General features: G+C 46.2%; 2 protein-coding genes across 2 annotated transcripts in view; one reads left to right on the forward strand and one right to left on the reverse strand.

Moving 5' to 3' along the window:
- The window catches only part of KCNIP1 (Kv channel interacting protein 1), a 646152-nt gene that overhangs the window by 33339 nt on the left and 595458 nt on the right, over window positions 1-17355 (forward strand). The gene's annotated exons all lie outside the window — the stretch shown is intronic.
- On the reverse strand, window positions 1372-12049 carry KCNMB1 (potassium large conductance calcium-activated channel, subfamily M, beta member 1). The gene is made up of 3 exons (XM_006884337.1): window positions 11898-12049; window positions 10276-10447; window positions 1372-1654 (listed from the first exon to the last, which is right to left on the reverse strand). Exons 1-3 carry the CDS (start codon window positions 12029-12031, stop codon window positions 1385-1387), a joined length of 576 nt encoding a protein of 191 aa, XP_006884399.1. The 5' UTR covers window positions 12032-12049; the 3' UTR covers window positions 1372-1384.

Genomic DNA, 17355 nt, shown 5'->3' on the forward strand with positions numbered 1-17355 from the left:
ATTAACCGCTATTTGTGATTTCTAGACTCTATGAGGAAGAATGTGGCATCAGGATTGGAGGAAGACTTATTAGTATCTTGTGTTATGCAGATAACACACCTTGTTTCATGAAAATGACGAAGACTTGGGACATTTGCTGCAGAAGATCAAGGACTGCAGCCTTTGTTATGGATTGCATCTCAACAAAGATCCTCACCACAGGACCAACATCAACATTATGATAGATGGAGAAAGGATTAAAGCTGTCAAGGATTTCATCTTTCTTGGATCATCAATCAACACTCTTGGCACCAGCAGTCAGGAAATCAGGAGACATAGTGCATTGAGCAAGGTCAGGGACTTCTCCAGAGTGCTGAAAAGCAATGATATCAGTTTGAAGACTAAAGTGCACCTAATTCAGGTCAGTATATTCTCAATCACCTGCTATTCATTAGAGAGATGAATAAGAATAACAAGAAAAAATTATGCCTTTGAGTAGTGCTGGTGAAGAGTACTGAATATCCCAAGGACAACCAAGAGAACAAACAGATATGTCTTAGAGAGGGTGCAACTGGAGTATTCCTTGGAGTCACAGATGGTGAAGCCTCATCTTTCATACTTTGAACATAGGCAAGTGTATTCACTGGAGAGGAATATTATGCTTGGAAATATGGGGAGGTCAGTGGAGAAGAGAAGACACCCAAGGAGATGGATTGTCATGGTGGCTTTGGCAATGAACTTAAGTGTCTCAGGGATGGTGAGGATGGTGGTGCAGGATAGGACAGGGTTCAGGCTGGCTGTTCGTTGGGTCTCTATGAGTTGTACTTGATGGCACCTACCAACAACAACATCTGTGGTTTTCATTATTAATATTTTAGTATATTTACATTTATTTCCTTACAATATTTTGTTCTTTATGTAAGTTTATTGATGTTGAAATAAAAAGAGAAATATATTCTTAGTATTCTGAAGAAAAGTGGTATTTAAATGTGCTATATAAATAAAATAGTAAAATAGAATGAAAAGAAGGAGCTGAGGTTTCTCAAGGATGGCCTCCTGGTTGGGGTGGCAGGGCTTCAAGCCACTAGCCAGAGGCACAGGCACTGAGGTGAGAACCAGGTAGTCTGTGGAGGGAACAGAGGTACAGAGGAAACAGAGATAGGCGGGCTGAGTGAAAATAATAAAGAGTTGTAGCTGGTTGATCTTGTGTCCTCCTGAGCACTAAGCTACTGAACATTCTAGAGGAGAAAATGACTTAATAAAGGGATTTCTCCAAGCTATGCAATGGCAGATAGGGTGGGTTGGAGGAGGATGGGGTGGAGGGTGGCAAGCAGCAGAAGGAGCATGGATAAACATGTGAGGAGTGATGTTGAGGCCTCAGCCATGGCCACAGGCTTGAGTGGGTCTACTTCTGTGCTGCCAGGATGGAGAGGGACTGGTTGATCTTCACCATGGCGATGATGAGGAGGCCGCCTGTCAGCAGGAAGGTGGGCCAGAAGAGGGAGAAGAGGAGGACCTGGGGGCCATACAGGCGCCGATAGAGGACACTAGTCTCATTCTCCCGAGTTGTCGAGAAGCAGTAAAATATCCGGTGCTCGTGGAATTTGGCTCTGACTTTCTCCACGTCAGCCCGGGCCAGCGGGTAGTTGTCCAGGCTGTCTGGGATGTAGGAGCACTGTGGAGGAGAACAAGAACACCTGTGGGGTTGGGAAACCCTTTTCATGGGGCCCCAGGGTGGGCTCTCGACACCTAAGGAGTAAAGAAAATGAGGTTATGGAGTCAAGCCTTCTGGGTTAGAGTCAAGACTTCTGTTTTTCCTGACTTCAAAAGCTGGACACTGTACTATTGCACTGTCCTGCTGTACTGCTGACATTATTCTCAGAGTCACTTGTGTGAATGGTGGCCCTAGAGTTGTTCAGTACAAAAGTCACACCACTATAGGTCGCAGCCCTGGCTGGAGTCCTGGACTTGCTTCTTGTTGCCTGTGGAGTTTTAGCCAAATTGCTAACCTTCAAGGATAGACTTTCCCCCCCAGAAGTAAATAGCCAGGATTCCCACCCCCCACCCCCAAGTACTTGGCTCCACAGTTAACACTCTTGGCACCAGCAGCCAGGAAATTAAAAGACTTATTGAGATAGGAAAGTCTGCTCCTAGGAACCTCTCCATAGTGCTAAGGAGCAATGGTGTCACTCTGGAGACTAAGGTGCATCTGATACAGGCCATGGCTTTTGCAATCACTTGCTATGTGTCAGAGAACTTGACAATTACTAGGGAGGATAGAAGGAGAATTGATATCTTTGAGCTGTGGTGTTGGAGAAGAGTATTGAATATGCCATGGACTGCTGAAAAAACAAACAAGTTTGTCCTAGAGAGGGTTAATCCAGGCTGCTCTCTGGACACAAGGATTCTGAAGATATGTCTGACATACTTTGGACATGTCACAAGGAGGGACCTGTCTTTGGAGAGTGACATAATGTTTGGAAGGGTGGATGGACAGCACAGGAGGGGAAGAATCTCTATGAGGTGAATTGATTCAGTGACTGGGGTAATCAGGGTAGGTGTGTCAGAGACAGTGAGATTGGCACAGGAAAGAGCAGCAGTTAGGGCTGTTTTATACAGGGTCGCTATGAGTCACAGGCAACTTGATGGCCCATAACAAAACCAACACCATCACCTTGAGGTGTATTGTAACCTCTAAACTGTAAGTTAGCAGTGAGTGTATTAACCAATTGCATCACCTAAAATATCCCAATGGGTTAATAACAGGCGGTTTTGGGTTGTTTTTTTTTTTCAAAAGATTAGATGAAAACAGAACTTCACACTTAACATTCTGGAGATCAATGAGAACTGAGGTCATGCATCCACCTGGCTGCAGTGTAGGTATGTTATCTGCAGGTAATTAAGAGGACCATAAATGAAGGAGTAGGACTAGGAGAGGGGAGCTTTGGCAGTGTAGGCCATAGAGAGTTGTGATGCTAATGCAAAGGTGATGCCTCTCTGGTGGTTCAAATCCACCAAGGGCTCCACAGGAGAAAGACGGGCAACCTGTTCCAACTCAAGAGCAGTGAGTTTAAGGATTGTTGTTTTTGTTTTGTGTTGGTTTGGTTTTAAAGTATAGGAGCTTTAAGATGCTAAGTGCTGACTAATGCTTGAGTTGCAGGAACTGATAGGGCCAGGCAAAAAAAAGAGAGAGCTTGTGTCATTCAACTTAGCGATCTATCACTACTTGATCCAGAGGTGTTATACTATCTCTGGCATTCAAGTCAGGAAACCAGATTTTAATGAGAACTCTCACAGCTCTTTAAGGGAGCTCTGATGACAGAGTCTGGAGGGAGATGCTCCTCTTTTCCAAAGGCTTTGTCTTTCTGGTAGTTCAAATCCACCAGAAGTAACTTGGGAGACAGATGGGCAATCTCTTCCCATGCAATTTAAAGCCTCAGAAATTCAATGAAATGTCAGTTAAGAATTGATTCTGATTCAATGAATGTCTCACAGTTTTAAAATATGGCAAAAATGGAAATTGAAAACCTGTTGAGGCTGACCTTGCACAAAGCCAACAAAATCTGCTGGAATTTGACCCTGGTGAGACACACACACACACCCCGAGAGAGAGAGAGAGAGAGAGAGTCAGAGTTCTTTAAAAGAGCTCCATGCAGGCAGAACATGACACGTTTCATTCTGCCACTCAGCAGTAGTAGTAGTAGTACTAACCTTCTGCTCTAGTCTACTGAGGTTAAAATAGAAAGACCATCAAAGAAGACAGAGGAGAGAACTAAGTTGTATCATTTTATCTCAGTTCTGTGCCAGGACATCTGAATGTTGGTTATGTGAGCCTCTGGGAGATGATATGGGTTTGACCCGTCAAGTCATCTGCCCAGAACACCTGGAGGGCTAAGAAGCCCATGTTCCTACTGAAGCTGTACCACTAGGCATCAGGTCATTCTTCATGCACTGGAGTTTGAGGACCATATTCTAATGAAACATGTGCAAGGCCTTAAGGTATAACTAACACTCAAATGGCAATGTTGTGACAGTTTCTCCTTCAGTCTATCACTCTCTGTACTAGAACAAGGCCTTCTAACCCCAAACCTGCCTACCTGAGAGCATTCAATATGGCAGGATAGAGGATGCATCACTGTTCTGAGCTAGGAAGTGGGGTGAGGGGTGCTGCCTACAGACACTGTTTCCTGAATAACCAGTGAGCAGCTGAGGCTGGGAAGAAGTTGGTTCCTGAGGCCTGGACCCAGGCTTCTTAGTGCCTCCGTGGATAAGCAGAGGCATGGCTCTGAAGATAGGCAGGCCTGGATTCAACCATTAGTTCCAAGTATGTGAAGGTGGCACATTCTACAATCTCCTGGAAGCAGACACAGTGAAAGTGTGAGGTGACAGCCTTCTGGGATTGCCATCCGGGGATTAAAGGAGGTGATGCTGCAAGATGCTTAATTCAGAATCCAGGTCAATGCTCATTAAGTGGAAATTGCTATTGTTAATATTCATTACATCATTGTTAGCTTATCTAAGAAATTGCAACAACATCAATGTCTCTCCCGATGAAGTGGGCTGTGTCCACCCCAGGCTTCGCTGTGCCCCTTCCCTGCTCTGCAGTTACCTGGCTCCTTTACACTGGCCTGTTTGGAGAGATTCCAGGCAGGAGTTTTCTCTGCAGGTCTAACACCAGTCCTGGAGCCTATTTGCCTCCTCTTCCTCCTGCCCAGTTCCAGTTGATCCTGAGCGGTTCCCAGCACAGATGAAAAGGATAGGATTCCGCAGGATAGCTAACTTCCCGAGGGGAACCTGAGAGCAGAAGAACTTCCCTGTCTTCAGAGGGGGGATATGGAGACAGCCTTCCTTGAGCTGTGATTCCAGAAGTCAGTCAGCTGTCCTTTTACTATATCCTTGCACCCTGAACAGGGACCCACCACCCAGCTAACATGGGCACCTCCACCCAGAGATCCATCAATGGAAAACAGCATGTAGGCAGGGGCTGAAATTGCATGCCTGAACAAACATTAGAGATACATCTTTTATATAATTTTAAAATAATCACTGCATTCCCAGAGGTACGCAGTTCAAATCCACCAGATGCTCTGCTGGAGAAGGAGAGTCCTCCTGTATCAGTCAGATCCAATTTAACTGTACACACAAAAAATAGAATAAAAAATTTTTAAAAATGAACAATAATGTTGTTAAGTAAGGAGTCAAGTATGACTCACAGTGATCCTGTGAACAACAGATTTAAAGCCTATCCTATCCTGTGCCATCCTCCTCATCTCTGACATTCTTGAGACGGTTGCTGCAGGCACAGTGTCAATCCATCTGGTTGAAAGTCTTCTTCTCTTTTGCCAACCCTCCACCTTTCTAAGTATGATGTCCCTCTCCAAGAAACAGCATCTTCTAACAACATCCCCGAAGTATATGTGACAAAATCTTGCCATCTTTGTCTCCAAGGTGAACTCTGGCTGCACCTTCTCCAGGACTTATCTGTTCATTGTTTTGGTAGTCGATGGGATATTCAGTACCCTCTCCCAATACCACAACTCAAAGACATCGGATCTTCTTCTATAATCCTTATTCATTGTCCAGTTTTCCGGTGCATAACAAGCGATTGAAAAGGCCATGGCCCGAAGCAGGCACACCTCAAACTGACATCAATGCTCCTCAGCAATTTGGAGAAATCCCTGACTTCAGACTATACCATCTTCTCATATCCTGACTGTTGGCACCAAGGGTGTTGATTATGGATCCAAATAAGATTAAATCGCATGCTTTGACTGTTTGAATTTGTACATAGTATGAATGTAGGAAAACTAGTAATCATGAAAACAAACTTTTTTCTTTTCACTTTGAGTTCAGAGGAACTCAAAGGTTCTCTTACAACCTCCAATTTTGGCATTACCACAGTATCAGATAAAAAATACAAGTCATTAACCTTTTCCTTAACACAGTGTGGTATTACATAAAACTTAAAATTGTACCTTTCTTGCTTTCATTGATGTAAAGTGTTTAGTCTCTGACATTGATGCCTTTGAGCTGTGGTGCTGGAGAAGAGTATTGAATATACCGTGGATTGCTAGGAGAACAACCAGGTTCATCCTGGAGAGGTTGAGACCAGGCTGCCCCTAGGAGGCAAGGATTCTGAAGCTTCATCTGATATACTTCAGACATGTTGCAAGGAAGGACCAGTCCTTGGAGAGCAACGTCATGCTTGGAAGGGTGGAGGAGCAGCTCAAGAGAGGAAGACCCTGGATGAGATGGATTGAATCAGTGACTGGGGGAATAGGGGTAGGTGTCTCAGGGACAATAAGGTTGGCACAGCAAAGAGCAGGGTTTAGAGCCTTTGTACATAGGGTGGCAATGAGTTTCAAGCAACTCAATGACACATAACAACAACAACATGACATGCTAAAAGTCTTACGTATTATTTTTAATTTCTTCTCTTTTTCCACTCAGTCTTCTTCAACAAAGTCACAGTCTTCCTTGACCCATGGAGAGTCTCAAACATGAATGTATCAGTTTTAATTTGCTCGAAGATGCCTCACAGCTGTTGATGGGAACTGTGGTGGTAATTAATAGAATCTGCTTGGTGGCGCCTCCCTTCAAGTGTCACCACTTAGCCTGCCAGCCCTTAGCTAGCCTCTGCTTCCACTCCTCACCTCTCCCTCTGTGAGACCTGGCCCCAACGATGCCTGGGCAATGTTGGTGGCAGACAACACTGTCCTTCTTGGGCTGGCCAAGCATTTCTTCACATGCTGTGACTGTTCACTCAGAGGACGAGCTGACCGCACTCCCGCTCCCTGAGTTGGCAGTCTCCGGATCAGTGAGGCAGCCTGTTCACTCACCCACCAGTGCACTCCTGGCCCCCATCACCTCACAGGGCAGTGGTTCAGGTTATCACTTCTGCTTGTCTATGAGAATTCATTACTTGTTCCATGGGATAAATTTGAAATCCCCAAAACCCAGGCAAGATCAAGGGGACGTGAATCGGTGTTAATTAAAGTGTTTCTGAAGCTCTGACCTCCCTCTGGTGGGGCTGATTCATTCTCCCCATGCAGTCGCTGTGACGTTGATATGACTCACAGTGTCTCCGTGTGTGTCAGAGTACATCTGAGCTCCGTAGGGTTTTCTATGGCTGATTTTTCAAAAGTGAACTATCAGGATTTGCTTCCAAGGCAAATTCTGGGTGGACTTGAACATCCAGTCTTGGCATGAGCAGTTGAATACATTAACTGTTGCAGCAGCCAGGACCTCTTGAACCATTCTCGTGATGACAGGCAGGTTTGACCATCTTTACTGCTCAGATTCATTCCTCCCAAATACTCCTCTTCCAGCATCAGCACTGTTACCCATCCTCCCAGCCACTCTGGTCCTTCTAACACAATCAGCCACCAAATTCTCTTAGCATACACCCACTTCATCACCATCCTTGTGCAGACCCACTCATCTCCTCCCTGCTTGCTTGTGTTAGTTCAGCCTTCAGTGCACCACTCTGATCAGGGACCTATTTGCTTCCAGTAGCCATTCCCTATCTCAGGATCATGAAGGAAGCTTTGAGAAGACCATGTGCCAGACCCCATCCCCAGATATTCTGCTTCAGTTTATTTGGTATACGATGCTGTTTCTGCTTGAATTTATCCAGGTGCTTCTGATGTGCACTAGGCTAAGAACCCCTGGTCTCATAGTCATGGTGGAATTCCATAGTTTGTCAGTAGTTAAAGTCCTCTGGGAACAGAACTCAGTCTATAAGAACAATTAAAATAAGAACGCACAGGGATCTTGTTAAAATGTAAAGTGAGATTCAGTAGTCTGGAACAGACATACAGATTCTTACCAGGATGAGTTGGTTTGAAGCCTCATCCAATCCTATGGTCCCCTGTTGCATACTTGTCATTCTCTCTAATCACTTTACCCTTTCTCTACCCAGCACGTCCCCTCTATCAAGCCTTCTCTGCGTCCTACTCTCAAATATTGTTGTATTTAGTATCTACCTGCTTTTAAAAACCAAACCCATATTCCTGGCTAAAACCTTCTGCTTGTCCTCCTTTGAATCCTCAGAGCACCTCCTCTGTTCCTCTTTATGCTGCTGCCGCCTGCCATTCCCCCCCCCCACCCCCGCCTCAGCTGTTGTTTGTTAGGTGCTATGGAGTTGATTTTCGACTAACAGTGCCCCTATGTACAGCAAAGTAGAAATGCCCATAGAGCTTTTCTTAGCTGTAGTCTGTACACTCAGATTCTTCAGTCTTTCTCTGAGTAGAGCTGCTGGGTTTGTGTCATTGGCTTACTTGGTTAGCAACTGAGAACTGTTGTGTCACCAGCGCTTCTGGATCCTTCCCCACTAAACCAAAGTCAGACCACTGCCACTGACTAATAATCACACTGTTAGTTGTTGTTGCGTGCTGTTGAGTCGAATATAACCCACAGTGACCCTGTCAACAACCGATCTGAACCACATCCTATCCTTTGCCATCTATATACTTCCCGACACGTTAGAGCCCATTGCAGCAGTCACTGTGTCAATCCACCTGATTAAGGGTCTTCCTCTCCTTTGCCGACCCTCCACCTTTCCCAACATCATGTCCTTCTCCAAGGATTGGCTCCTCCTAACAACATACCCAAAGTATGTGAAGTGAAACCTCATCATTCTTGCCTGCAAAGAGCACTCTGTCTGAATCCTCTCCAAGACATATCTGTCTGTTTTCTTGGCCATCCATGGGATGTGAAGGACTCTTCTCCAACACCACAGCTCAAAGACGTCAATTCTTTTTCTGTCTCTCAGATGCATAGCTAGTGATCATAAAGACCATGGCCTGAATCAGACACACCTTAATCCTCAAACTCACATCCTTACTTCTCAATAATTTGGAGAGGTCCCCAACCTCAGACTTTCTCAGTGCAATGTGTCTCTGAACAAGGCAAAAGTATCCCCAAAGGATTTTCAAGGCTGTCAACTTAACATAGTACCAGATCTTTCTCCTTCAGAGCTACAGTAGAGTGGCAGATTTGAACTGCTGACCTTTCAGTTAGCATCCCAGTGCTTTATCACTGTGCCATCAGAGTTTTTACGGGTCCCCCTGCTCAGTAGTAGTAATTCAGACATGTCCCCTTCCTGACTCCATATAGAACTAGTTTTTCTTTTCCTACGTCATTTTCAGTAGGGAGCTCTGATGGCCTGGTGGTAAGGAATTGCACTGACAACCCAAAGACAAGCAGTTCAGATCCACAGGAGGATGGGCAATCTCCTCCCGATCTTGTCTAGCTTTTGGGGATTTCAAATTTATCCCACGGAACAAGCAATGAATTCTCATAGACAAGCAGAAGTGATAACCTGAACCACTGCCCTGTGAGGTGATGGGGGCCAGGAGTGCACTGGTGGGTGAGTGAACAGGCTTGTACAAATGAGTACTACCCAGGAATTCCATTAGGGGGTGTTGTTGTTATGTACCATCAAGCCAGAACTGACCCAGAGCTGACCCTCCTGCAGGTTTTCAGAGGCAGTTAATTGCACGGGAGGAGATTGACGGTTGGAGTCCATGCTGAGGTACCTCAGAAGAAAGGCCTAGTGACCTACTGAAAAATAAGCCTGGAAACACTGGGAAGCACAGCTCTGCTCTGTCACACATGGCATTGCTATGAATCAGAACTGATGCTAGGACGACTGCTTGATGCAACATCCATCAAAGAATGCATCCAAGGACTGTACTTAGAGTGAACAAATGAATGGATGAATCTCAACTTCTATTTCCTTTATTAAAAGTAGTTCTAGTAGATGTCTGGGGAAAGGAGAAGGATGGTGTGGGACAGTGATGGGAAAGCATCCTATGTTTGTCCTCAGTCCAACCTTGATTGTTCCAACCCTGGTTCCCTGGACTCATGCATATATATGATAATTATAACTGCTTTTATTTTTAAGCTCCTGCAACTATCTATCTTGGCATCTTATATCCAATACTTCTAACCAGATAACAACACTTCAAAGTATAGTGTTAATATACTCAATTCACAAAGGTGGAAACTGAGGCTTAGAGGAGTTAGGTGACTTTCCAAAGACACACAGACAATGACAAAGCAGTGGTCAAACACAGATCTGTGTGACTACAGCCCAGAAGAGCTAGGTCTGGTGATCCCTATGCCAGCTGTAAGACCTTGGACAAAGGAGCCCCTAGCCTCACCTTCTGCTGTCCACGTAAGATGATGCTGGGACAGATTTACGTCACATAAAGCGAGGATGGAAGCCAGGCGTGGACAGGTTCAAACACCTGTTGGTATTAAGGGAATATGTACTATCACCCAATCCAATACCTGCTGGTTCTGGTCCCGAGTGTCCTCCGTGTGGTACAGCACAGCCCACCTGCCCACAGCTGACACATTGACCCACAGGCAAGGGTACGGGGGCACCTTCTTGCCCTCCAGCTCCTCCTGGTCTTTGATGCTGGTCTCAATCAGGTGGCACGTAGATTCCTGGGTCCACACACTGGAGAGACCACACATGCATGCAAACACATAGATACCCTTCAGAAAGATGGGGAAATACATGAAGACCCTAGTTTGAACATCTGATGAGAAAGGAGGTATTAGAGAGATTCAGGGCTTGGACATCCAATGTGTCCGAGCTTCCAACACTGAAACGAGCTTAAACCCAGGTTCCCAGGAGGCAGAATCACAGAATATGGAAGTTGGCAGGGCTCAGACATCATCTACATGAATGGTTCTTAATCTTGGCTGCTTATCCACAGCCTTAAAAATTCTCGAACAAAACACCAGCATATTCTCGTGCCCAAGGCACAGTGTAGACTAAGTAAGTGTATCAAAATGTGTGTTTACCAAAACTTTCCTTGGTGATTCTAATGAGCAATCAGGATGGAGACCTCGTTATCGACATGGTCTTCACCTCACAGAGCAGAAATGAGAAGCTCAGAGAGAGCACGTGACTTTTCAAAGACTACACTGGGCTGGAAGCTATTTCTGGTGGCTTCAGAATGTGTATGCTCCCCCCCCCACACACACACACACAAATAATAAATATCATAGAAGTTTGATTTGTGCAAGGGCTGGGATACGGCAGGAGTGGGGCTTAATCTGCAGAGAATGTGGTGAAAGCAAACAGCTTTCCTGGGCAACACCTCGCTTAGTAAGATTCCAGCCTGGCATCACCCCAGAATCATAAAACGTGATGAGGCCCAGACCTGGGAGAGTCCAACAGACTCATCAACACATATGCGAATCAATGGTGACTGGTTTCCTGTTTATCAGTCAGGAGACCATTGCCAGACACGAGCAGCGGGCCATGAGCAGAGGCAAGGGAACGTGCTCAGAGGCAAGGGTCTAAGACTTCTCCCAGGACGGGCAGAGAGACTGGGTGGGTTTATTCCAAAGTAGAGCAAGCCAGGGATGCCCTAACTGTTTTAAAAAGCCTCGGTAGTTGGCAACTCAGGAAGGACATTGAGCTTTCTCTGGAGATTCCTGAGCACTGTTACAGGGAGTGGATTTTAGTTCAATGTGAATGTGTTCTACTTACAAGATAAAAACCAAAAGTGAAGTGGTGTGAACAGAGAGCAAGAGAGCACTCAAGCTATTCAAGAGGCTAGATGTGCAACTGACCAGTGTGTTTCAGAGGGAGTCAAACAGAGGAACCATCAAATTCTGGGAGCCTCTGGCTTCTCCCGGGAGTCAACTCACACTGTAGCCCTTGCTCCGACTCTTTGCTGTTTCTTATGAGAAGGATGTCTAGCTTGTTCTCTCCAGATCTCAGACTAGAAGGGGTCGTCTCAGCCTACTCTTACCATGCTTCAACCCTGGAGCGTATGAATGTGGAGTATGTGCACGTTCTTCCCGATGTGAGTTGTAAGAAAGCAAGGGGCTCACATAGGCTGTACACCTGCTGTGATAGCCTTGCTGAGGAGATGGTTGCAAGAGGTGAGTACCTTTTCTGGTAGAGAGGCAGCACTGTGGTGCCCAGGATGTAGTAGGTGATGACTGCACACACCACCATCGCCACGCCCAAGCAAAGGGCTCGCGTCTCTCCCCGCTTCTGGGCCATCACCAGCTTTTTCCCCATGTCCACTAGGGAAAGTGGTCATCTCTAGGGTCAGGGAGACAAAACAGAAGCAAGATGAACATTGACTACTGGAGAACCACAGTATAGAGGTCAAAGATGTAAAAATGTCAGCAGTATCACCTTTATTTTTATACTGAACTTTACAACTGTCTGAGGATTTTTGTGACCCTATATAAACCTCCCACCACCCTAATTGTTCCATGAGGGAATTAATGGCTCAGAGAGGTTAAAGAAGCTTGCCCAAGGTCAAACAGGGACTGTGGTCAGCTGAGTGATTATCCCCTTTCCCCCACCAGATATACATGTCCTAATTCTTGGATCTCCTGACTGTTATCTTCAAGAACAAGACTTTGCAGAAGAGATTAAACTAAGGTTCTTGAGATAGTGAGTTTATCCATCCACAGAATTCTTTAAGACACTGAAAGTGGGAGGTTGGAAACACAGGAGGAGGATAAGGAAATGTAACCACAGAAACAGAGGTCAGAGTGATGCAACCACAAGCCAAGGAGTGCTGACAGGTCTCAGAAACCAGAAAAAGCAAAGAATTACAGAGTCTTCCCCAGAAAGCTGCATCACAGCCGAGTGACTCTGCTTTCAGACTTCTGGCCTCCAAAGCTGTGAAGGAGAAAACGTCTGCTGTTGCAAGCTACTAAGTGTGTAGTCATTTGTGACAGCAGCCACAGGAAACCACAGTGAGTGAGCAGAAGTGGTGGAAGGAACACTGGGCACTTTCTTCTAGGCTCTCTATATCATAAACAGATGTGCTGTTTTTCACTGTCCGACAAAGCAGTGTCATGGCAGGATCGGCTGAGGGCGCCCCCAGAGAAAGGCAGCTGCAGACATGGAAATGAACAGGACGCTTCTCTCACGTGGAACTGGGACTCCAGGGGGACAGACATTTCTTCAAACAAGAGAAGGAGAAAGAGTGAAATAAACTCCAAATATAACAGATGGAGTGGAGTCCATTCTGACTCACGGGGCCCCAAATGTGTGTCAGAGTAGAATTGTGTTCCTTAACATTTCAGAGCCTGACTTGGACGTCTCAGATGTTGATCACTGGTCTTTTCTTCTTCTATTATTGTTGTTGTTGCTCTGTACCATCAAGTCAGTACCAACCCATAGCTGACCCTCCAGTGTAGTTTTCAGAGGCAGTTAATCACACGGGAGGAGATTGCCCATCCTTCTCCCGTGGTGCAGCTCGTGGATTCGAACAGCGTACCTTCAGGATTGCAGTGCAGCTTCTTGCCACTAGGTCACCAGAGCTTCCTTTTTCTGATTCCAACCTTTCAGTTAGTGGTTTAGCACCTAACCATTTGTTTCACCCTGAGACTGAGTAGGGGTAAAAAACTACTCTTATTTCACAGCTTGAGCCAAAGCAGAATGTGGAAAGTACTTGGAAGCATCTCTTCTTTCCCCCCTTTTCTGGCAAAAAGCCCTCATTCATCTACAAGAGATCGAATCCATCCCAAAGGCAGGTGCAGAGCCCCACCCTCCCCGGTAAGACCATTGGACCCTTTCTCCCAGGAGTGCAAATCCAAACAAAGTGTCTTCAAGAAACAGCCCACAAATCTTTACTAGAGCCCCAGACAGTCCCTGGGTAATGAAAACTGCTATTAGGTTTTGCTGTAACCAAAAGGTTGGAGGTTCAAGTCGGCTGAGAGTTACCTCAGAAGATAGGCCTGGTGGTCTACTTCAGAAAACAAAACAACAACAGAACCACAGCCACTGAAACGCCAAAGAACACAGTCCTACCATGACAAACACGGGGTCACTGTGAGTCAGAGTCAACTCAGCAAACCCGGGGATCCCAGAGCCAGCAAGCCCCCCACTTCCTTCTCTGATGTAGACTCCCCCTTGGCTCTGTGAGCTGCCCCACAACCCTCAAGTCAATGCCTTTTTGTTGCTGGCTGGAGTTTGTTTAAACTTAACCACAGTCTATTTCTACAGAAGACGACACAGGGCTACAGAGACTCTATCTCTCTAACACCCTGAGGATGAATCATAACCAGGAACCAAGGACAGAGTCCCCCCTGCCAGCTCCTTAAGGCATGAAACACTTTACTTTTACAAACTGGTGAATATCCAAGGGCATGTATGCAAAGGAATTTCCAGCAAAATTGTTCCTTTTTTTTGTTAACCTTAGATTCTCTCTTAACTGTTGGATTATTCCCAGTGTCTAATCAGAGTTCCTTGACCTCTTTGTTCCCCTAAATCCTTGTCACTGAGCTAAATCTAACTCCCAGTGCCCCTGTGTTACAGAACTGCCCCATGGGATTTTCACAGAGATTGCCAGGCCTTTACTGTGTGATGCCACTGGTGAGTTTCAGGCACCAGGCTTTGGATTATAGGAGGGTGCAAGCCGCTTGTGCCACCCTTTTCTACACTGTTCCAAAAAGGATCCTCATCCTTCATGTTTAGACGTCAAAGATTCAACCCTGTCACTAGTTGCTCTGGAAGGTGGTTAACCTCATCTCTTCTACAGAAGACACTGACAAGAATGACATTTTATTACTACCTCTTCTTCATCTGAGGGGGGATCCTCTAAATTCTAATGATGATCTGTCAAGGGGGCACATGAGCAGAAGCTTCTCCTGATGAGAAAATGTTATATTCAGTGCTTTTCTGTTTTATTCCTTTTAGTCTATTACTTGGTGGAGATGGGTCAATCCACACCTTAGTTTTCCTCAAACTCAAACTCATTGTTGTTGAGTCAGGATCAATTCATATCTGACCCACCAGTTTCTGAAGTTGTCAATCCCAGAGAAGGAGATTGCCCTTCTCTCTCTCTCGGGGAGCCATGAGTAGATTCAGATCTCTAGAGAGGGCCTGCTTTTGAATGAACAGGACACCTTTCTACAGACTGCACCTTAAGAGTTCCATATTCACAGCTATAGCGTCATCACACAGCATGTGGGCAACCTACATCCCCAAGACTGTCCAAAGCCACAGTACCTTGGCCCGCCCCAAGGACTGGAAGACAAGAATGAGTGGCTTGGAGTTAAAAAATAATTGTGTGCTAAAGGATCTAGGCTGAAGATCCCCTTCTGTTCTGTGCAAGTTGGGAGTACTTGTGAAAAGTGTTTCTCTTGGTATGGCCCCTACTTTCCTAGCTTTTCATTATTTTTCATTATTTTTATCTCCCAGGGATCACAGCCCAGCTCTCTGGACCCTGTCAGGGATGATAGAGGCAGAAACTCAGGTTTACCAGGCTCATGAGAAGGAGAGGGACTATGGTCATGGAAAGAGACGTCCAGAACCTATGGTTTGCTCAGACTCACCTCTCTATGCTGCTCTGTGGGGACATTGCCTGAGCGAGAGGGCTCTGGAGTCCTGTGGGATCCTAGGATCACACCAGGACACCTATTTCAATAGAAAACTTTGATGCAAAATTGGAAACCATCATCACAGTGAGAACTTTCAGACAGAGGGGAGGAAGGGAATGGAAGTTATCCCCAGGGGCTCATATAGAAAGTTTCAGGTGCAACAAGAGAGACTTCAGTTAGACTCCAGGAAGTTCCTACTTCTGAGACCCTCAAAATATCTCTGGACTTTAAAAAAAATTCTTCCCACTTAGGAAAGTCCCTTAAGATGTAAGAGAGTGAGACCCATTAAAACAAGTTTAATGAGAAAAAAAAAAGATGTAAGAGAGACAGAATAGAGCAAAGGAAAGCAAGGTACTGGCCTCTTTTTCCTTAGAAACTCGACAACTAGAACATGGTGTTTGAGGGCTTGATTGAATCAAATCCTGACATGGCCATTGATCAGGCACGTGACTTTAATATGAGGCTAGCAGTGCTGGTTTTATTAAGCTGTGATAAGGGTCAAACAAAGTACTAAATACAATGTACTTAGTGCAGTGTCCCTGTGTCAATCCATCTTGTCGAGGGTCTTCTTCTTTTAAACTGACCATCCTCCCTTCCAAGCATGATGCCATTCTCCAGTGGGGTCAGATGTGCTGGAGATGGTGAGGTTGACTCAGAATAGGACCATGTTCAGCCACTGTTCCACAGAGGTCAACTCAACTGCATATAACAACAACAAACAACAGTGTGGTGTCTTCCCAGAGCAAGAGCTCAATAGACAGGAGGGACTTTCACCAGCGAAGGGGACTAAGGAGGTTTGGAGCAGGCCCTGGAGCCCTCTTGCAGAGCACACCTTTGGTCCCTCTGTGTCCTCTGTGACAACAGCCAGGTGGGTCCACATCCCCAGGCTGTTGCCCTCTGGCTGCTCCTGAGCCATCAGAGTGACCTTGTTTGTCACCAAGCCACTCACTAGCTGACCACCATACCACAGACCCAGACACCAGCAGTCCTCATCCCAAGTGGCACAAACATCACTCTCCTTGGAACCCTGAGTCCCCAGAGACGGCCGACAGGAGGGGAGTGTCCACTGCCTGCCCCTCCCTGCCCCTCTCCCGCAGTTCTCCCCACATCTGCCAGTTCCCATCTTTGGAAGTCATTTTCAAAGTGCTCTCAGACAAGTACTCACAATCTCCCGTGTCTTCCTGGAGTTTTCAGCAGACATACAGTGTCCTTCTGCCTGGCCCCCTTCCTAAAAGAGGCCCCACGACTCCAGCAGGAAGCTCGCTGCCTGGGCCATCCCCAGGGAAGCTGCCTCTGGTCCCAGTCTGGGGTGAGCCTCTATGCCCAAACATGGTCACATCTGTGCGCGCAGCCCGGGGTGTAAACCCAGGGCACAGGTAGGAGTCCTCAGGGTTGCCAGCTGCCCCTCAGGCCCTGGCACCTGCACTGTCCTGGGTTTAGGGGGAACAAACAGAGTTCGGACAACAGCAGAAAAGCGGAGCAACCCGGCAAAGACAGCCCTTGTGTATTTGGAAACATTGTTTTTTTCACTCTGACTCTGAGCTGGCAGAGAAGGCAGGGATGGAGCATGAATTTTCTTTTGCCCACATAGGGGACGGAGGAAGTATGGAGATACCAGGGACTGGGTTTGCCCGTCATGGAGGGCTTTGGGGCCTTGGCACATCCCCAAGAGAGCAGCTAAACTCCTCCTGCCTTTGCTGTGTGCGTGCTGTGTGACACAGAGTTTCTGTACCTCCCTAAGCCTCATTTTCCTCATCTGGGATAGTGAGGGGTTTAAAATATGAGGATGGCATGCAACCAAGCAAAATCTTGCCCCATTGTCCACGCTTGTTGTTGCTATGTACCAATGAGTTGGAACTGACTCATAGCTAATCCTCCAGTGGGTTCCCAGAAGCAGTAAATCTCATAGGATTTGCAGGATGATAGAAGAAGAATTGATGCCTTTGAACTGTAGTGTTAGAGAAAAGGACTGACTATTCTATGGACTGCCAAAAGAACAAA

The sequence above is a fragment of the Elephantulus edwardii genome, unplaced genomic scaffold (genome assembly GCF_000299155.1).
Source record: "Elephantulus edwardii isolate Elephantulus edwardi_28Jun2011 unplaced genomic scaffold, EleEdw1.0 scaffold00033, whole genome shotgun sequence".
In the NCBI taxonomy this organism is placed as follows: Eukaryota; Metazoa; Chordata; class Mammalia; order Macroscelidea; family Macroscelididae; genus Elephantulus; species Elephantulus edwardii.

Bases quoted from the DNA above. Each gene is read 5' to 3' on its own strand.
- KCNMB1 (XM_006884337.1), bottom strand. From the start codon at position 12,031: ATGGGGAAAAAGCTGGTGATGGCCCAGAAGCGGGGAGAGACGCGAGCC. The intron at 10,448-11,897 runs GTACTCACCTCT...TGGTCTCTCCAG, and splicing joins CTGCCTCTCTACCAGAAAAG to TGTGTGGACCCAGGAATCTA. The intron at 1,655-10,275 runs GTATTGGATTGG...TCTCCTCCACAG, and splicing joins CTCGGGACCAGAACCAGCAG to TGCTCCTACATCCCAGACAG.